General features: G+C 37.8%; 1 protein-coding gene across 3 annotated transcripts in view; it reads right to left on the bottom strand.

Moving 5' to 3' along the window:
• The window catches only part of TBCD (tubulin folding cofactor D), a 131,877-nt gene extending 117,354 nt beyond the window's left edge, over positions 1-14,523 (bottom strand). For 2 of the 3 annotated variants that reach the window (XM_052809088.1, XM_052809091.1), the window contains exons 1-8: positions 14,403-14,523; positions 13,827-14,044; positions 10,479-10,529; positions 10,185-10,282; positions 9,340-9,441; positions 7,536-7,682; positions 6,668-6,723; positions 3,011-3,143 (exon numbers count right to left, since the gene is read on the bottom strand). In XM_052809088.1, the coding sequence (XP_052665048.1) occupies positions 3,011-3,143; positions 6,668-6,723; positions 7,536-7,682; positions 9,340-9,441; positions 10,185-10,282; positions 10,479-10,529; positions 13,827-14,019 (780 nt within the window). In that variant the 5' untranslated portion in view covers positions 14,020-14,044; positions 14,403-14,523. The other variant, XM_052809090.1, reaches the window with a different exon arrangement.
• Positions 14,524-14,660: the final 137 nt, after the last annotated feature.

Below are 14,660 nucleotides of genomic sequence, written 5' to 3'. Positions count from 1 at the left end.
ACATCTCTGTCACGCAAGAACTGGGAGTGCTACACCCTGCAGCAATAACTAAAAAGCTGTTTGATATAATGGCAGGTTTAAAAGCAAACCTCCAGACCAAGAGAATTTAAAATGCAGATTCTTGAAACAGGTTAGAAGTTTCCTTCAAGTAAACAAATGTTATAAAAAAATACAGCAATTTCTTATTAATCCAACATTTATAATCCTTCAAATATACAAAGTATTCAAGCATAAAAGTGAATTTAATTCAATACCGCAATGTTAATTTCAACAAGAGGGCAGTTTTAAAAAATGAATCTGAAACACTGTAAGAAAAGATTCCTGCCAGTGCACACCTGTTGTGAAATGATATATTACTGACGACAGGTGTAAAGAAAAAAAAAAAAGAAAAAAGCATCAGTGGAATTAAAATATGTAATGCAGGCTGCGTGTTTCAACAAGCATCATGAAACAGTAGTACTTGTTCTACACATAATGCTGAGTTAGATTAAACAGTAGCATACCTAATCACCAAGACTTAAGGCCACGAAGAGGCAGATCAAAGTGCAGCAACGTCGAACTACTCATTGTGTACCTAACTTGCAGTTTCAGTTCATTGAAATGCAAGAGTTTCATGTCTTTTTAAAACAGTTTTGCCATGCCAATCTCACTACAAGCTATTACCTAAATGCAGACCATAAGCAGCATAGGATCATAATCCAACTGAAATCCACCCTGCTAGGGGCAGCCCTAAACTGATCCAATGAAGAGAGAGAAAGACTTTTTATCCCCACCCTGGTGGGTTACGTTCCCAAACCCTGTTACATTCCCAAAACCTGCCTTGCTGTACTGACCAGAAACTGAAAAATTGTCTTTTTTCTCCTGCTTGTTCAGAGAGAAATGTCCAGGCAACTACAGTTTGACTCTTAAAGTAACAAATTGCCGGAGGAATCCAAGGCCAAAGAATTTTGAAGCTTGTTGACACAAGTTTTAGTTGTCCCTCCATGAGCATGTGTTCTGCTTCGCACACTTAGCAATTACTTATTATGTTTCTGTACTGACTGTTAGAAACTTGCATGTTTAAGAGAAAAGGTTTACTTATTTTAAACACTACTTCTATTTTCAGCTGATATTTTTGGTTTAACAACATGCTATTTTTACAAGGGTTACAGAATTCTTAAACTCTTGAAATTAGTATTTCCTACTCCACTTAAGCACGTCTGCATACACACATACCTGCCTACGTATCATTCCGAAAACCTTTATTCCCTAATGATATAATTCATGCTTACATTGTAGTAACTGAAACTGAAAATTGAAGACTGAATACAAGAAAAGGCTTTAAAAATTCAGTCTGCTCATACCTATCAACTGGAACAGGAGTTATGAGCTGTAGGACACAAATAAAACTGGCCTGATAAACACTTTCTCCTATCCCACAGAGGCGGAAAAAAATCATACAAATGCAAGAAGCCAGGCTTCTGCTTCCAGGTATATTGTATCACATTCTAGTTTCGATTCTACTTGTTAAGTATTCACCTGTTTCGCTTAGTATGCACTAATGAACAGGTGGATAGAGCCAAAGCCAAACTCAAAGGAATTATGACAAAACACTAATGTATTATACATCCTACAGGTCTCATCATGCACCTAGAATGGCAAACAGTCAGTCTCCCTTTCCAGATCTGACAATAAAATGATGAAACATCATTCTGTCTTTTGAAACATACTGCAGTGCATACAAATAATGCTTCCTCCTGCTTAAGCAGCAAGTCCTAAGTTATTCTAAATATAGATCATTTCTTGTATCTTTTGATTTGGAAGAGCTGCTATAGAAAAAAAAAAGAAAAACAAAAAAACCAAAAAAACAACCAAAACCAAAAACACACATCACACATTTGTTCCAGAACTTTGCTTTGATGTTTAGTAACATACTGCATACAAGTCCTCATAGCAATTATTTAAAAAGAGCTGCAAATTTATGCAAATTATAGAAACTCGTACAAACACCAGCAAATCCTTAAACCTGTGCAAAGACTGTACAAGAGCATGTCATTTGACTTTGCTTGCACTACCTTGAGTTTGGTCAACAACAAAAACAAGAAAGAACAACTCCACTCACACACACTCCCCCAATCCACCCAAATAGATTTGGACATTGAAATTGGAATAGATACCAGAACTGTTATTCAAGTATTTAAAAATGCACACCAACACTTTTAAGGGTGTAAAACTACAAGAAAGAGTTTATAAAAAGATATTCTTAGAATATACAAGAGGAGTGCTATCATATAGCAGTGGTTCAGGTATTACAGATTTTTTCCCATGCGTAGTATAACCAAACTAAGAATTCAGCTCTCCAAGTCATAAACTACTGTTACTTCACAAGGTAATGAGCATTAAACAAAAAACCTGTTCAAATTAGCAAGGAAAACCACAGGAAATAGTGCATTTTTTCAGACTATTGAAGGACACTAACAAGTTTAGTATGTCTTATTAAAACTATTGAGAACAATATTTTAGTTGAAGAGGAATGGATACAACTCTCAAGTATCACTTGCATTTTGGTTGCCAGTTCTGAAAAGTCTAGGAGAGACCACTACTATATCAGAAGCCAAACCTCTTCATTTTGTACAGTTCCAATTTTTTAATTTATTTCAAAGCTTTTGTTCAAAGAAAAAGAAAAAAAAAAAAGAAAAAACAAACAAACAAAAAACAAAGCCCAAACTGAACTATGAAATCACTACTGATATACAGTCAGATATTTAAAAGCATTTTTGAGAGTCATTTATCAGTTTCTATACTGGCAACTTCACTTTCATTTGATGATGACAAGAATACTTAAAGAAAATACACATACATGGGAAGTTACATCTTCACAACTGTTGTGGAGGAAATTCTAGCTGTATATTATCTTATCCTTTTTTAAAAAAGAGGAAACTCTCTGCATTTGCTATTAAAGGCCTACCATAGCAGTATCATATGATCATAAATACAATCATCTATCTTTTAAAGAAAAAACTGTATTTACCAGGGCCTGGAGCATGCCATTCATAACAACAGTCCCCTCCATTGTCTGGAAGGAGGATTTAGATAACATGGAAAGAGTCCAGTCCAGGAAGTCTGGCATCCTTTTTTGCCTGACATCACGGCGGACAATAAATCTGTCAGAGAAAAAAAAAAACAAAACACTGCAGTTACTAACTTTATGACTTTCAATGAAAAAGAACTTTTTCTGCTATCCAAACTGGTTGCAGTTCCTAAAAACAATTCTATAATGGGTATTTTCCTAAATAGCTGAGGGTGGGAACACTCCAAACGACCATGTTTAGCCCTTCTGTTTCTGAGCAAGGCTCTGACCCCGAATTTCACTTTCACTTCAAACCAACCTATAAACTTGGATTCTAGAGATTTCTCATCTTAACTGCAAAGCAACAAATTTTCCAAAGGTCCCACATAAAAATTATTTCCATTAGAATTAGTGAAAAGCTGAAACAAATATTCTCCACCATTCTCACCAAGAACAGCTACTCTGCAAATCTGAAAATTAGTGCAAATCAAAAATTGGTCCATACTGCACTGTTATCAGCCAGGCCCATAAAAAGTAATCATCAGTGCTATATTTGGTTTTTTGGATATTTGAAAAGGTCAAACACCTGTTATTTAATACAGTAGATGGGTCAGGAGATGCATTTTTACCCATCTTAGAGAGAGCAAAAGAGGTTCATCATGGTTAAACTACTTCCATAAACCTATACTCAGTCATCACCAGTGCCAGCCAAGCTACAGTTAGGGCAACTGCTTCAGTTATCTAATTTAGTATTCTTAGCACCTAAAAATTAGGGTCCTGTTCCAGCAGAGATTGAGACTAAATTAAGAAACTTTGTTCTCAATGCAATCAAAGTAAACAAGGTACATGGGAAAGCCCACAAAGTACAATTCATAATGCTTCAACAAGGATGTATGCAGAGCCTGTATCTGGTTACTTTATATACCTACCAATTAAATGGGGAACTGCACCAAGACTTAAATAACGGGGAATATTAAATACAGAGAAAACAGGAAACAGTGAGCAGACACGTGATCACTTGAATTGTCTTCAAAGTCAGTATCTATTGTGTTCAGCAACAGAACAGTGAGGATTTGGGGCAGGGGTTAGTTGAGGGAGGGTGGCTTGTTTTATAACAGAGCAGCAAGGACAAAGCCTTCTTTTGCACAATAGCACAGGTAAGAGAAGTAACCTGTAAAGTAGATGAACTGGTTCCTAGACCCTTTCTCAGCCCAAAGGAGTTTAAATCTTAATTTCTCAAAGGAGTGCCCTAACCTCCAGACTGAAAGCAAGATAAGGATAAACCTCATCTCCTCCTACTGCAACCAGGTCACTGAGCAGACAGAAAGGAGAATTCATGGAACAAACTCCAGCTCCTTTGCCCTATGAAAAGTAAATTACTTCGGAAAACAGGAAGTCTTGGATCCTGACATTTCTAAACTTCACTTGAAATTCATGAACTCCTTGGAGCGGGACCCAGAACCCAGACTTCCTCTTCATCCCCAAGGAGTTTCCTAACTCAGTGTGTTTAAAGAGTTAGACTCCTGTATCTTATCTCTCTGTCTGTCCTAGGACTTTTGTATTCCTGCCCACATTAACAGTCAAACTTCAAGAAGATGAAACAGTGATCTCATCTCAAAATAACTATGCCCGTTCATTAAAGAACAGTTTTGGGATGTGAAAGCAGTGAATTCAAATGCACCGAGGCCAAAAGACCTCGGACCTGGGTCTCCTAATTCCTGATGAAGTGTTTTAATCATTAGGCCATTTTGAAAATGGTGTTTTCATAATAAACTAAATAATTATAAGTACACTGAATAGTAATTTTGCTCCCATTACAGCCTTATACACCTTGATGCAGCTGGTACTACAACCAGCTTAATGTATTCTTATCACCTTATTTGTTATGAATACATACTTTTAATAAAAATTAATTTAGCCAATAAAATAGAGGTGAAGTGAACATAAGACAACTGCTAATAACATCAAATCAAATCCTCTCCTTCTGTCAGCTTGTGACAAGGCAGATAACCAATGCAGATACATAAAAATCCTAGAAAAGCAACTTCCAATTATCACTTTCAAGATGACTGCAAAAACTAATTAGGATGAGGAGACAAACCTACATTCTGTCACAGGGAAACAAGTATGTAACATGCAAGATTATTTATTAAAGACTATTCAAATGATTCATGCATTCACTTAAATTTTGCTCTGAAATATTTCAGAGTAAATCAGAAAAGTACAGGACTAGTCACCAGAGAACTATGATTCTAGTCTCAACTCCTTCATGAATTTTCTGCATGACGCTGTTAGTTCTAAAACAAAAAAGTGTTTGTTTTGTCATCAGATTCGGAACTGTAGCATTATACTCACTAAATACAAGTTTCTAAAGCATTAAGTCCCATGACTGAAGTTCAGAATAAATTTAAAATAAGCATATGGACACTTATTTCCCCAAAAGACAGTTAGGATCTGCTGTACTAAATGTTATATTTAACAACTATTTTGATACAATTAATCCCACAAATTTTGTGCCTCTTCATCCAGAGAAAAACCTTAACACAGACTTTATTGTTCAGACTAGCTACCCACACCGACTATCATCATTTCATCTTGTTCACCCTACAGAGCCTCTGCTCCTATAGCTACCCTGGCAAAACTATGTTGGCAGAGCCCCCTAGCGTAGATACAGTATATGCTAGTGTAAAGATTCTGGGGGTTTGCTTGCTTTAAAAAGAAAGAAAAAAGAAAAGAAAAACTAAATTTCAAACTGAGCTGAATAAAGCCCTCTTCTGCTAGAAGAATACTGGAATATGTACTGTAACATATACTCGAAAAAAGACAGTGTGTACTAGCACAGTTTATGGTCTTTGTAATTTATTTTCATATGCATCACAAATGAAACCAATCTCCACTAATGCACTAGGAAAGGAGAGATACAGAAGTTCATTATTTCAATTTTATAAGCAACCCTAGCATCAGTATTACTGAAGTGACACAAAAAATGTCAGAACAACTGCACCTCTGTCACAAATTGTTCAGTGTCTGAACACCAACTGTGTAAAACAATGGGATTTAGAAAGTTCCATTATCCTACACCTGTTTCATTTGATGAATTATTTGACAAGAATAAACCTAAGAAAACAGAAGTATTGTTGTGTGGCTGAGAGAATGAAGAAAGTGACAAGAGGGATATTAAGAAAATAAATTCTAGCATTTCTATTTCCTTTTACGTAACTTAAGGTACTACTAGGAAACATCAAGCCAGTAATACTAGATACCAATTCTCTATTTACCATGCAACACACTGCAAAAATCAGCGGCAACACAAAGTAACCGTATCTTTCTGAAACCCTGTAGCAAAAACTGGTCCCTGGAAGGCAATTTGAACAGTATCCTGTTAACAGTGAAGATCTGTATCCCTTGTGATAGATACCTGTTCCTCTAGTAAGCAGAAGAAAACACAGCATTTCCCATAATAAACACACTGATTCAAGCAAATTTAACATCCCACATACAGTTAGCAACTTCCAGTCCTCCCAACACTGTCATCAGTAGCATGTCAGACTAAAAAATGGCAGGAGAAATGGGAGCTAACTTTTTTCGTTTCTGCCAAGAAGCACAAAAGAGACTTACTTTGAAACCAGTACAGCAGCTGCATCTCGAGCCTTATCACTGACAACCAAGTAACACTAAAGGTAAAAGAAAACTAACTGTAAAAGAATTCATACATTTAGATTTAATAAAAACTACATAACAACTCTGTACATGAATATACTACTTAATACTTACGATTACAAACATTATGATTACAAACTGAGCTTAAGATCCCATTTTTCCCATCCCAAAACTTCCCATTTAACAACTGTATCTCAGACAACAGTCTCCCTTCTAATGTCTTTCAAAGCAAGTTTACTTTTACTGAAACATTCACTTACAGTCATATTTGTGCTACTACATGCCTACAAGTGATAAGCCACTAAGTGCTGCAAGTGTAAAAAGCATAAGCTGTGCAGGTATTTCGGGGATGGTGTTGTTTATTTTTATCTTAAAGGGATGACAAGTTAGCCACTTCAGCTTACACCTCATGAAACTTTACTACCTTCGTTGAAAATTCTTCGTGCAGTCATAGCTTCCAATGTTACTCGTCCTCATTGAATGCTAATTTCCTATATAAATCAAACTTGGTTTTCCAAAAAAGCTAGCTAGTATTTTCAAATGCTAAAAGCTGTTAACATAATCAAGGCATGCATTCATATCAGACAGTCATAAAATAAGATTGTTGTTTGTTTTCCCTGAAGTAATAAACTGTCTCATCTGACACTAAAGCAGCAAAGGACATACTGGAAGATTCCAAAACTATGAAGAAATTCTTACAGATTAGATACAGAAAACATGGGCTTAAATAATATTCCGAAAAGACAATAATTTATTATATATTGAAAGATTAAGCCTAAGAAAAATATCACAGGTTTCAAAGTATTACAAGATGTATTATACTTACTTTTGCTATTTTAAGTATGCGATCCATTGTTGGCATACGAGCATGCCCTTCCTCAGAAATAATATTTCCATCAAAACGGGCCAGATCAAAAGGAATCAAGCATATCATGGAGAGCCATAATAAAAGCATATAACGAGTTTCCCAAGTCTGGAAAAGAATGGTAAAACAACATATGCACTCCATTTTCTGGAACATATTCCAACAAAGTGCGTGGAGCATAAACTATCCAGTAGCTCCAAGGAACTTTCAAAGTAAAATGATGAAGAGAAAACTCTGAACCTGAATCCTCTGAAACACCAAAGGAGACAGAACTACCAGCAATTCCAAAGAGGAAAACTGTAACAAAATTAATGGACCCTCCCTTCTGAATCTGAAATCTAGGCAAGTTTATTTCCTTCCCAAAGGAAAACTGCATGTTGCCATTTTTGTGTTTTCTCCTTCCCTCAGCCTATTTGTGCCTCCAGTTACAAATATGAGAGAAATATGTTCTTCCTAATTTCTTATGCATTGGTTTCATGGGTTTCCTGAAACAACTTTAGATGTGTTTTGAGAGACAGACAGACAGACAAGAAGAAACTTTTAGAAGTTTTAAAGCTGTACATCTACAACAGCAGCAAAGTGGTCAGAATTGATAATGTTTATTAAAAAAGTTATTTTAATTTAGAGCAGCAATACAACTATTGTCTTCAGATCCATGATTTTTGTTACTTATAATAGATGACGTTCTCTCTTAAAATTCATCTATCTTAATAAGCCTTCTGGAATTCTTATTTTTCCTTACTAAAAAATACAAGAATATGAACTATGGTATCTTGGGGTTATACTTGATGATCCTTATGTGTCCCTTCCAACTCAAGACATTCTATGATTCTATGATCTCAATCCATGCTTAAAAAGTCTTTGCGTAAATATTTTTTCAAATCAGAGCTCTTGCCCAGAACATTTCCAGCCAAATAAAACTTTAAATCAGGACACTAATGAAGTGATGTCACAGTTTTTCAAATTGCAAACAGGTGGAAAAAAATCTGAAATTCTGTGTTGTTTTTCCACACCCAGGAATATATTATCAAAAGGCAAAACCCCAAGCAATTCGTGCCTCATGCCATAACTGTGCAATTTTCTCCAATCTTCACCTCCCTCCTTTCAAAAGAAAAGGAAGGAAAAAAAACCACCAAACCTCACAGATCTGAAGATTGATATTGGGGGGTTGGGGAAGAATAAAACACTTTACAAAATTAAACAAGGAAAATTAACTATTGTCTTGATTTCCTCATCAAAATAGAAGTTCTCATAGCAACTTTGACAAAACTGAAAGGTTTAAAAAACAGCCTCTTTACATTAAGAAATAGGAATAAATACATAAAACCTAAACACTCCATTTCCTGTGATTTTACTTTTATGACTTCAAGCTAAATTAACATGACCGTTAATGATATGCATAGCAGGTAGGGAATTTTTCAGTTACTCCTCTTAGAAGTTCAGTATCTTTCACTGCCTTTCTTATTACTGTTGTTTCAATTAATTTGTTCCCTTATATGAGTGGTTAAAGATTTTACTTGCACCGCTACTGCCATCGCTTCTAAATCCTTAGATCATATCCCATGAAAGAAAAACACAAGACCTCTCCTTCAATAAGACATTTCTCTTCTGAGAAGATGACTTTCATACTAAATTCAGATGTCCGGTTAACACCGGACAGGGTGTATCACTGCTTTATACACTTTCTTCCAGATTTTTTTCTTATACTGTTCATCAGCTTTTTCTGCTGGAGACATCAAAGTTAAAAAGTACCGTAAGTTCTCACCTCAGAATCTTTTGGATTCTGGTCTACAAGCATATCCAAAACAGGCTGTAGATCACCTACTTCATGAGGAAACAGCGGGAGGAAACGTTTGTACCCTCTCACCTAAAACAGAAAGTTTCAAAATTTACTAAGCGATCTGGTACTGTCAAGTACTGAGGAAAAAGGAAAGACCCTTTGAGAAGCTTCTTGTGTATGAACCTCATATAGTAAGAACAGTAAGGATATGAATTAAGGTCTTAAATACCTTGAGATTTTTGTGGTTTTACAAACTTAAGAATTAATGGAATGATAATGCTTTAACTTTAAAACAAGGGACCTCTGAAGATTGTCTAGTCCAACTCTCCTGCTAAAGCACCGTCACCCACAGCAGGCTGCCCAGGATCATGTCCAGTAGGGTATTCAGTATCTCCAGGGAAGGGGACTCCACAGCCTCTCTGAGCAATCTACTCCAGTGGTCAGCCCTCACATGCAAAAAATGTTTTCTTACGCTCAGATGGAAATTCCGCAATCCATCTAATTCTTCATCATACTTGACTCTTCTTTTTAGCATTATGACTCTTGTTTTATCACTGTCTCAATGTCTGCAGGGGTTTTTTTGCATTCAGACTTTGATTTTTACTACTCTGGTTCATTAAATAACATAAGTATCATGAAAATGATAAAAAAGAGAACTAATCTTTCACAGTACAGTTTAAAACATTTCATCACATTACTTAGACAAGAATTTATTTACTTATTTTACTATTTTTGAAAAGGTAAAATTTTTTTAAGTTATTTAAACAACAAAGAAAATATTGGGAACTTACACATTTCAGTTACAGAATATTAAACTTGGAGTTTTTTACCTTTGTGATGATGTAAAGAAATTTAAAAGCCAGATGAACTAGCGGGGGAGGAGATCCATTGTCCCGTACTATAGCCAACAATGAATTCATCATCCACTCTAATGAAAGGATAGGAAAAGAAGTGAAACGACTTGCAGTTAGCTTACAGTTTCTCATACTTGTAAGAACAAAGAGGGAGATAGTAGTCATATAAGTAATATCAACCACAGCAATCTTGTAATGCAAATATGAACCCTCTAGTTTAACAGATTTTCAAGTATATACACAAAAATTATTTAAAGATGACATTCCTACCTAAGTGGCAATCCAACAAGTGAGGTTGCTCCTGGTACTTGTCCATTATACCTGAATAGGAAAATATATCTGTAATAAGCTAGTCAAATTAAAGGCTCTTTACAGGCATTAATTGTGAGATACACCCCGATTCTAGACAGCTTTAGCTTAAGATTTCAGTATCCTTGAGCTAAGTGCTGCCACCAGCTGTAAGCAAGATCAAAAAGTAAGAAAACTACAGAGAAGTAACTAAAAATATAGTCTGTCCACTTCTGTAGTGCAATCATTTACCTACACTGAATCATAAACTCCCTTCCAGGAGTCTCTCAAGTTACTGCGGACAAATCTCACAGCTAGATGAAACAAGCAATCACTCAGTTTGTTGCTGTCCTTCACTGCAGAGCACTTTGTGGCTCTCCTTTCCTAAGCACAACTTACCAGCGCACCATTTCTGATGGAACTCTGCAAACAGAGGACAACATTAAACCGCTGTTTACAGAGACTTAATATATACAGCAGACTGTAGCTGCTCCAGCTGTACCAGCTTTACACTGCACTCCTACCCACACAGCAACTAGAATGCTGCTTTACACCTTTCTGCCTTGCTGTTCACATCTTCTTCATTAACATATGGAATCCCACTGTTCTATTTGTTAGCATGTCAAATTACTGATTGTCTTCAAAAACACATGCACAAAGATATCTCAACATCAAGAAGTGTAGTAGCATGACACTTTTCCAACCCTGAGGCTAATACAGCCATGGGGAAATTCTCCCTGGACACACTGGGTTTCACCACAAAGCTATCTTCCTTCCCATGCCTGGAACATATTTAAAAATACAGTTCCACCACTGAGGATCTGTACTGAGACAGGCTATAGGCATTGCATAATTCTTATCTCTTTCTTTTGAGCTACCTGACTATAGCAGAAAAAAACCCAACATAGTACTACTTTGCAAGTGAAGGTGCTCTTCACAATTCTCAGAGCTAGTTTTTTATTTTTAAATAGAACACAGGAAATTATTCAGCAAAGAACAAAGAATCCTTGACAAACTTTAACCTGGATAAATACAAACTGTAGCTATTACTATCTGTGCTCCTCAAAACTTTTCACTTTACTTACTTTATCTTACTGCCAGTAATATCTTATCTTCCCTTTGGGAATTGACTTAGGGAAAGAAAAATTGAAATTGAATATTGAAAAAAAATACTAACAACTTACCACAGTTTTTAGAAACAAAAGCATTTTGATTTAAACCTAGAATCAATGAAAAGCAGCTACAGAAATGAAAGCTGGACTTCAGAAGAGATCATCAAGTGATCCAGTATTGTGCTGGAGACTGTCTAGGTCATTTTAGATATTTGGTCAGAAAATAGCTTTTTAATCAGAAAACTAAAATACCTTCTTAACTGCTCCTCCTTCTTGTTTCTCTCTCAAACAATTTTGCTCTCTATCCCTTTTCTCTGCTTGTCACATCAACACTTTAGGATTTAAGGATTTAAGACATAATTCAACTTCAACACTGCTGTAGTTGAGCAGTGGATGACACTGCACAACCACTTTCAAGACACCAGCCAGTCCAACAGTATCCTTGCAGTAACTTGTGCAATTCCACTGGGATACCACAGTGCTGTCTCTCATCAAGCAGGAAGCCTGAGCTCCTAATCATCACTAACTTCCCATTGTAATTAATGATACCTTAAGCTGTGTACAAATAACAGAGCTAGTGAATACAGTAAATTCCATCAACACTCACAGCAATAGCTCTCAAGCAGAAGTGGAATTTAACAGCAAATTCCTTATCTTGCCAAATTGTTTCCCCAGATCGCAGTCTGGCAATCTAAAATAAAACCCTAAATCTAAATGCTGAAGAGAATGAATTGAAAAGAAGTTCTTTTAATACTATTATTAAAAAAAAATCTTCCTAAATTTTCCTACAAAATTATAGTTGCAGATTAAACTATCTTCCAAACTTCTGTTTCTAACAGTTCACAAAAAACCGAGCATCATATGTTTTTGTGAATGCTTTGGTGACCTGCGTTAAAATCCTCTGTAACTGATGATTAATGTGTTATCCGTATACAGATTAAACGTATTCCCTAAGCTTCAATGATATATCCCACACATTTGGCCTGTTACCCTATTTGGGACATGTTGCTCAAGAAAGATCAAATGATACCTTATGACACTAAATATCATGACTGAATACTGAACAACATGTACAGTACCTATCAGTTTTAAGTATATTGACACTCTATTTACTGGGCAATGATATGCGTTCAGAAAGTTCATTAATACAATTTAAATACACAGAGACAGTATATATGCTATGAAAGACAAGAGAGGCGTAGCAAGATGATTGGTTGGAGAAGATGATGGCCTTTCAGACACTGAGATTTTTTCAGTAATGGCTTTTCTATCCCAAAGTCTACCATTTCACCTGTGATACCGAACGATCAACACAAATATGAGTGTTCTTGCTACGTTTTTCTGAACAGCTACATGTTCACCATTAACCTCCTCAGATGGAACAGTCAGTTAAGTCAATCGAGTATAATACTACTGAGTAACTTCTGCAGAGTCAGATTTCCAAATTCTAGGTTTTCTGGTTTATTGTTTGCCTACCTAGTTTCTTTTTGTCAAAAACACAAGACACTGGATCAATATTTTGACTTTAAATTTTTGCAATTTCACTATTTTTGCAAAAGTACTTGCAAAATACTAGTCCACTTAAATTGATTTGTAAATATATGAAACTTTGAATTAACTTTTGCAAATCATCTGGTCAGAATATTGGATCCAATACACAAATGTGCATTATAACAGGCTAATTACCTAGGACACTGCTACATGCAGGTAATTATACCACTTCTATATTCAGCTGAAGTCTAGAAGCAGAACAGCTATCATTATATGGCACAAAAGCTCAGTTACTAAGTCAGATACAAGTTGCCTCCACTCAGAAACAATTACATGATCTGTATGGATTCAGCTGCCCTTCATATTTCCTATGAAATATAAGAGTAAAAATATGAAATTACCACTTTAAAGCTCCAAATGTATGCATTTTGAACAAGTAATTAGGTACAAAACTGGCTTTATTTGACAGACGTACAGACCTTAACTAAATTATTACCTGCATTTGAATAGGAAAGTGGAGGCTAAACATGGGTCAGAATGTAGTTAAATACTGCAAAATAATGCAATATACATCTGGCAAACAAAACGAGTAAAAAAATAAATCTAAACTACCTGTTGATAAAGTTCCAGCATTATCACTAATCCAAAATTAACGGTTTAGTCCTTTTTTGGTGAGAAGTTCCTTTAAGCAATACAAAAACACACTCCCTTTGGATGACGTGCTTACCTATGAATTTTTCCACCGTCATTTCTCGAGTCACCAGATCCCCAAAGACTCCCTTCAGGTTACCGATGAGCCCCCCGACCTCCTGACTCTCTGTGAAGCTCTCCAGAGTATTTCTGGCGGAGATGACACCTGGCTCCTGGCTCCCGCCTTCCTCTGGCTCCGACGCCGCTCCATCCATCTCGCCCAAAGCCATGCCCGAGGCCGGCCGTCAGCGCTCCCTGCAACAGCCGGGCAGAGTTAACAGCCGGTGGGTCACGCCATCCCTCCCGCCGGGCGCGGAGCAGGGTACGCGAGGCAGAGGCGACCCCTCCCCGCAGCCGCTCGGACGGTCCCTCAGGCGACACCGCCGCTCCTCACACACGCCCCGCCCGCGGCCATGCGGCCCACCGCGCCCCTCCCCGGCGGCCGCCACGGAGCGGAGGCCCGGCCCGGCCCGGCCCTACCCTGCCTCCCCAGCCGTCCCACACAGCGGACGGCTCTCGGAGGCGGCGGAGACGCCGGCGACAGCACCGGGGACGGCGAGCGAGGCCCTCAGCCCCCGCCCCGGCACGACCCGGCAGCTCCCGCGCGCATTACCCTGGCAACCGCCGCTGCGCTCCGCGGGAGCCTGCCCCGCGCGCGCCGCCGGGCGCAACCTCCCGCCTACGGGGCGCCGCGCGGGACGAAAGGATGCAAGACGGCTGCGCTCCCGCGCGCGGCTCGGCTCGGCTGGGCTCCGCCCCGCCTCGCTGCCGCAGGGCGGGCGGGCTGAGAGGATGGGCTGGCCGGGGCGGGGGGCGTGTCCTTCGGGGAGGGCAGGCGGTTCCCGGCGTTTATTTGGGATCCTCTGGTCTG

The sequence above is a fragment of the Harpia harpyja genome, chromosome 14, assembly GCF_026419915.1.
Source record: "Harpia harpyja isolate bHarHar1 chromosome 14, bHarHar1 primary haplotype, whole genome shotgun sequence".
Lineage (NCBI taxonomy): Eukaryota > Metazoa > Chordata > Aves > Accipitriformes > Accipitridae > Harpia > Harpia harpyja.
This window is presented reverse-complemented; position numbering and strand designations above follow the sequence as displayed.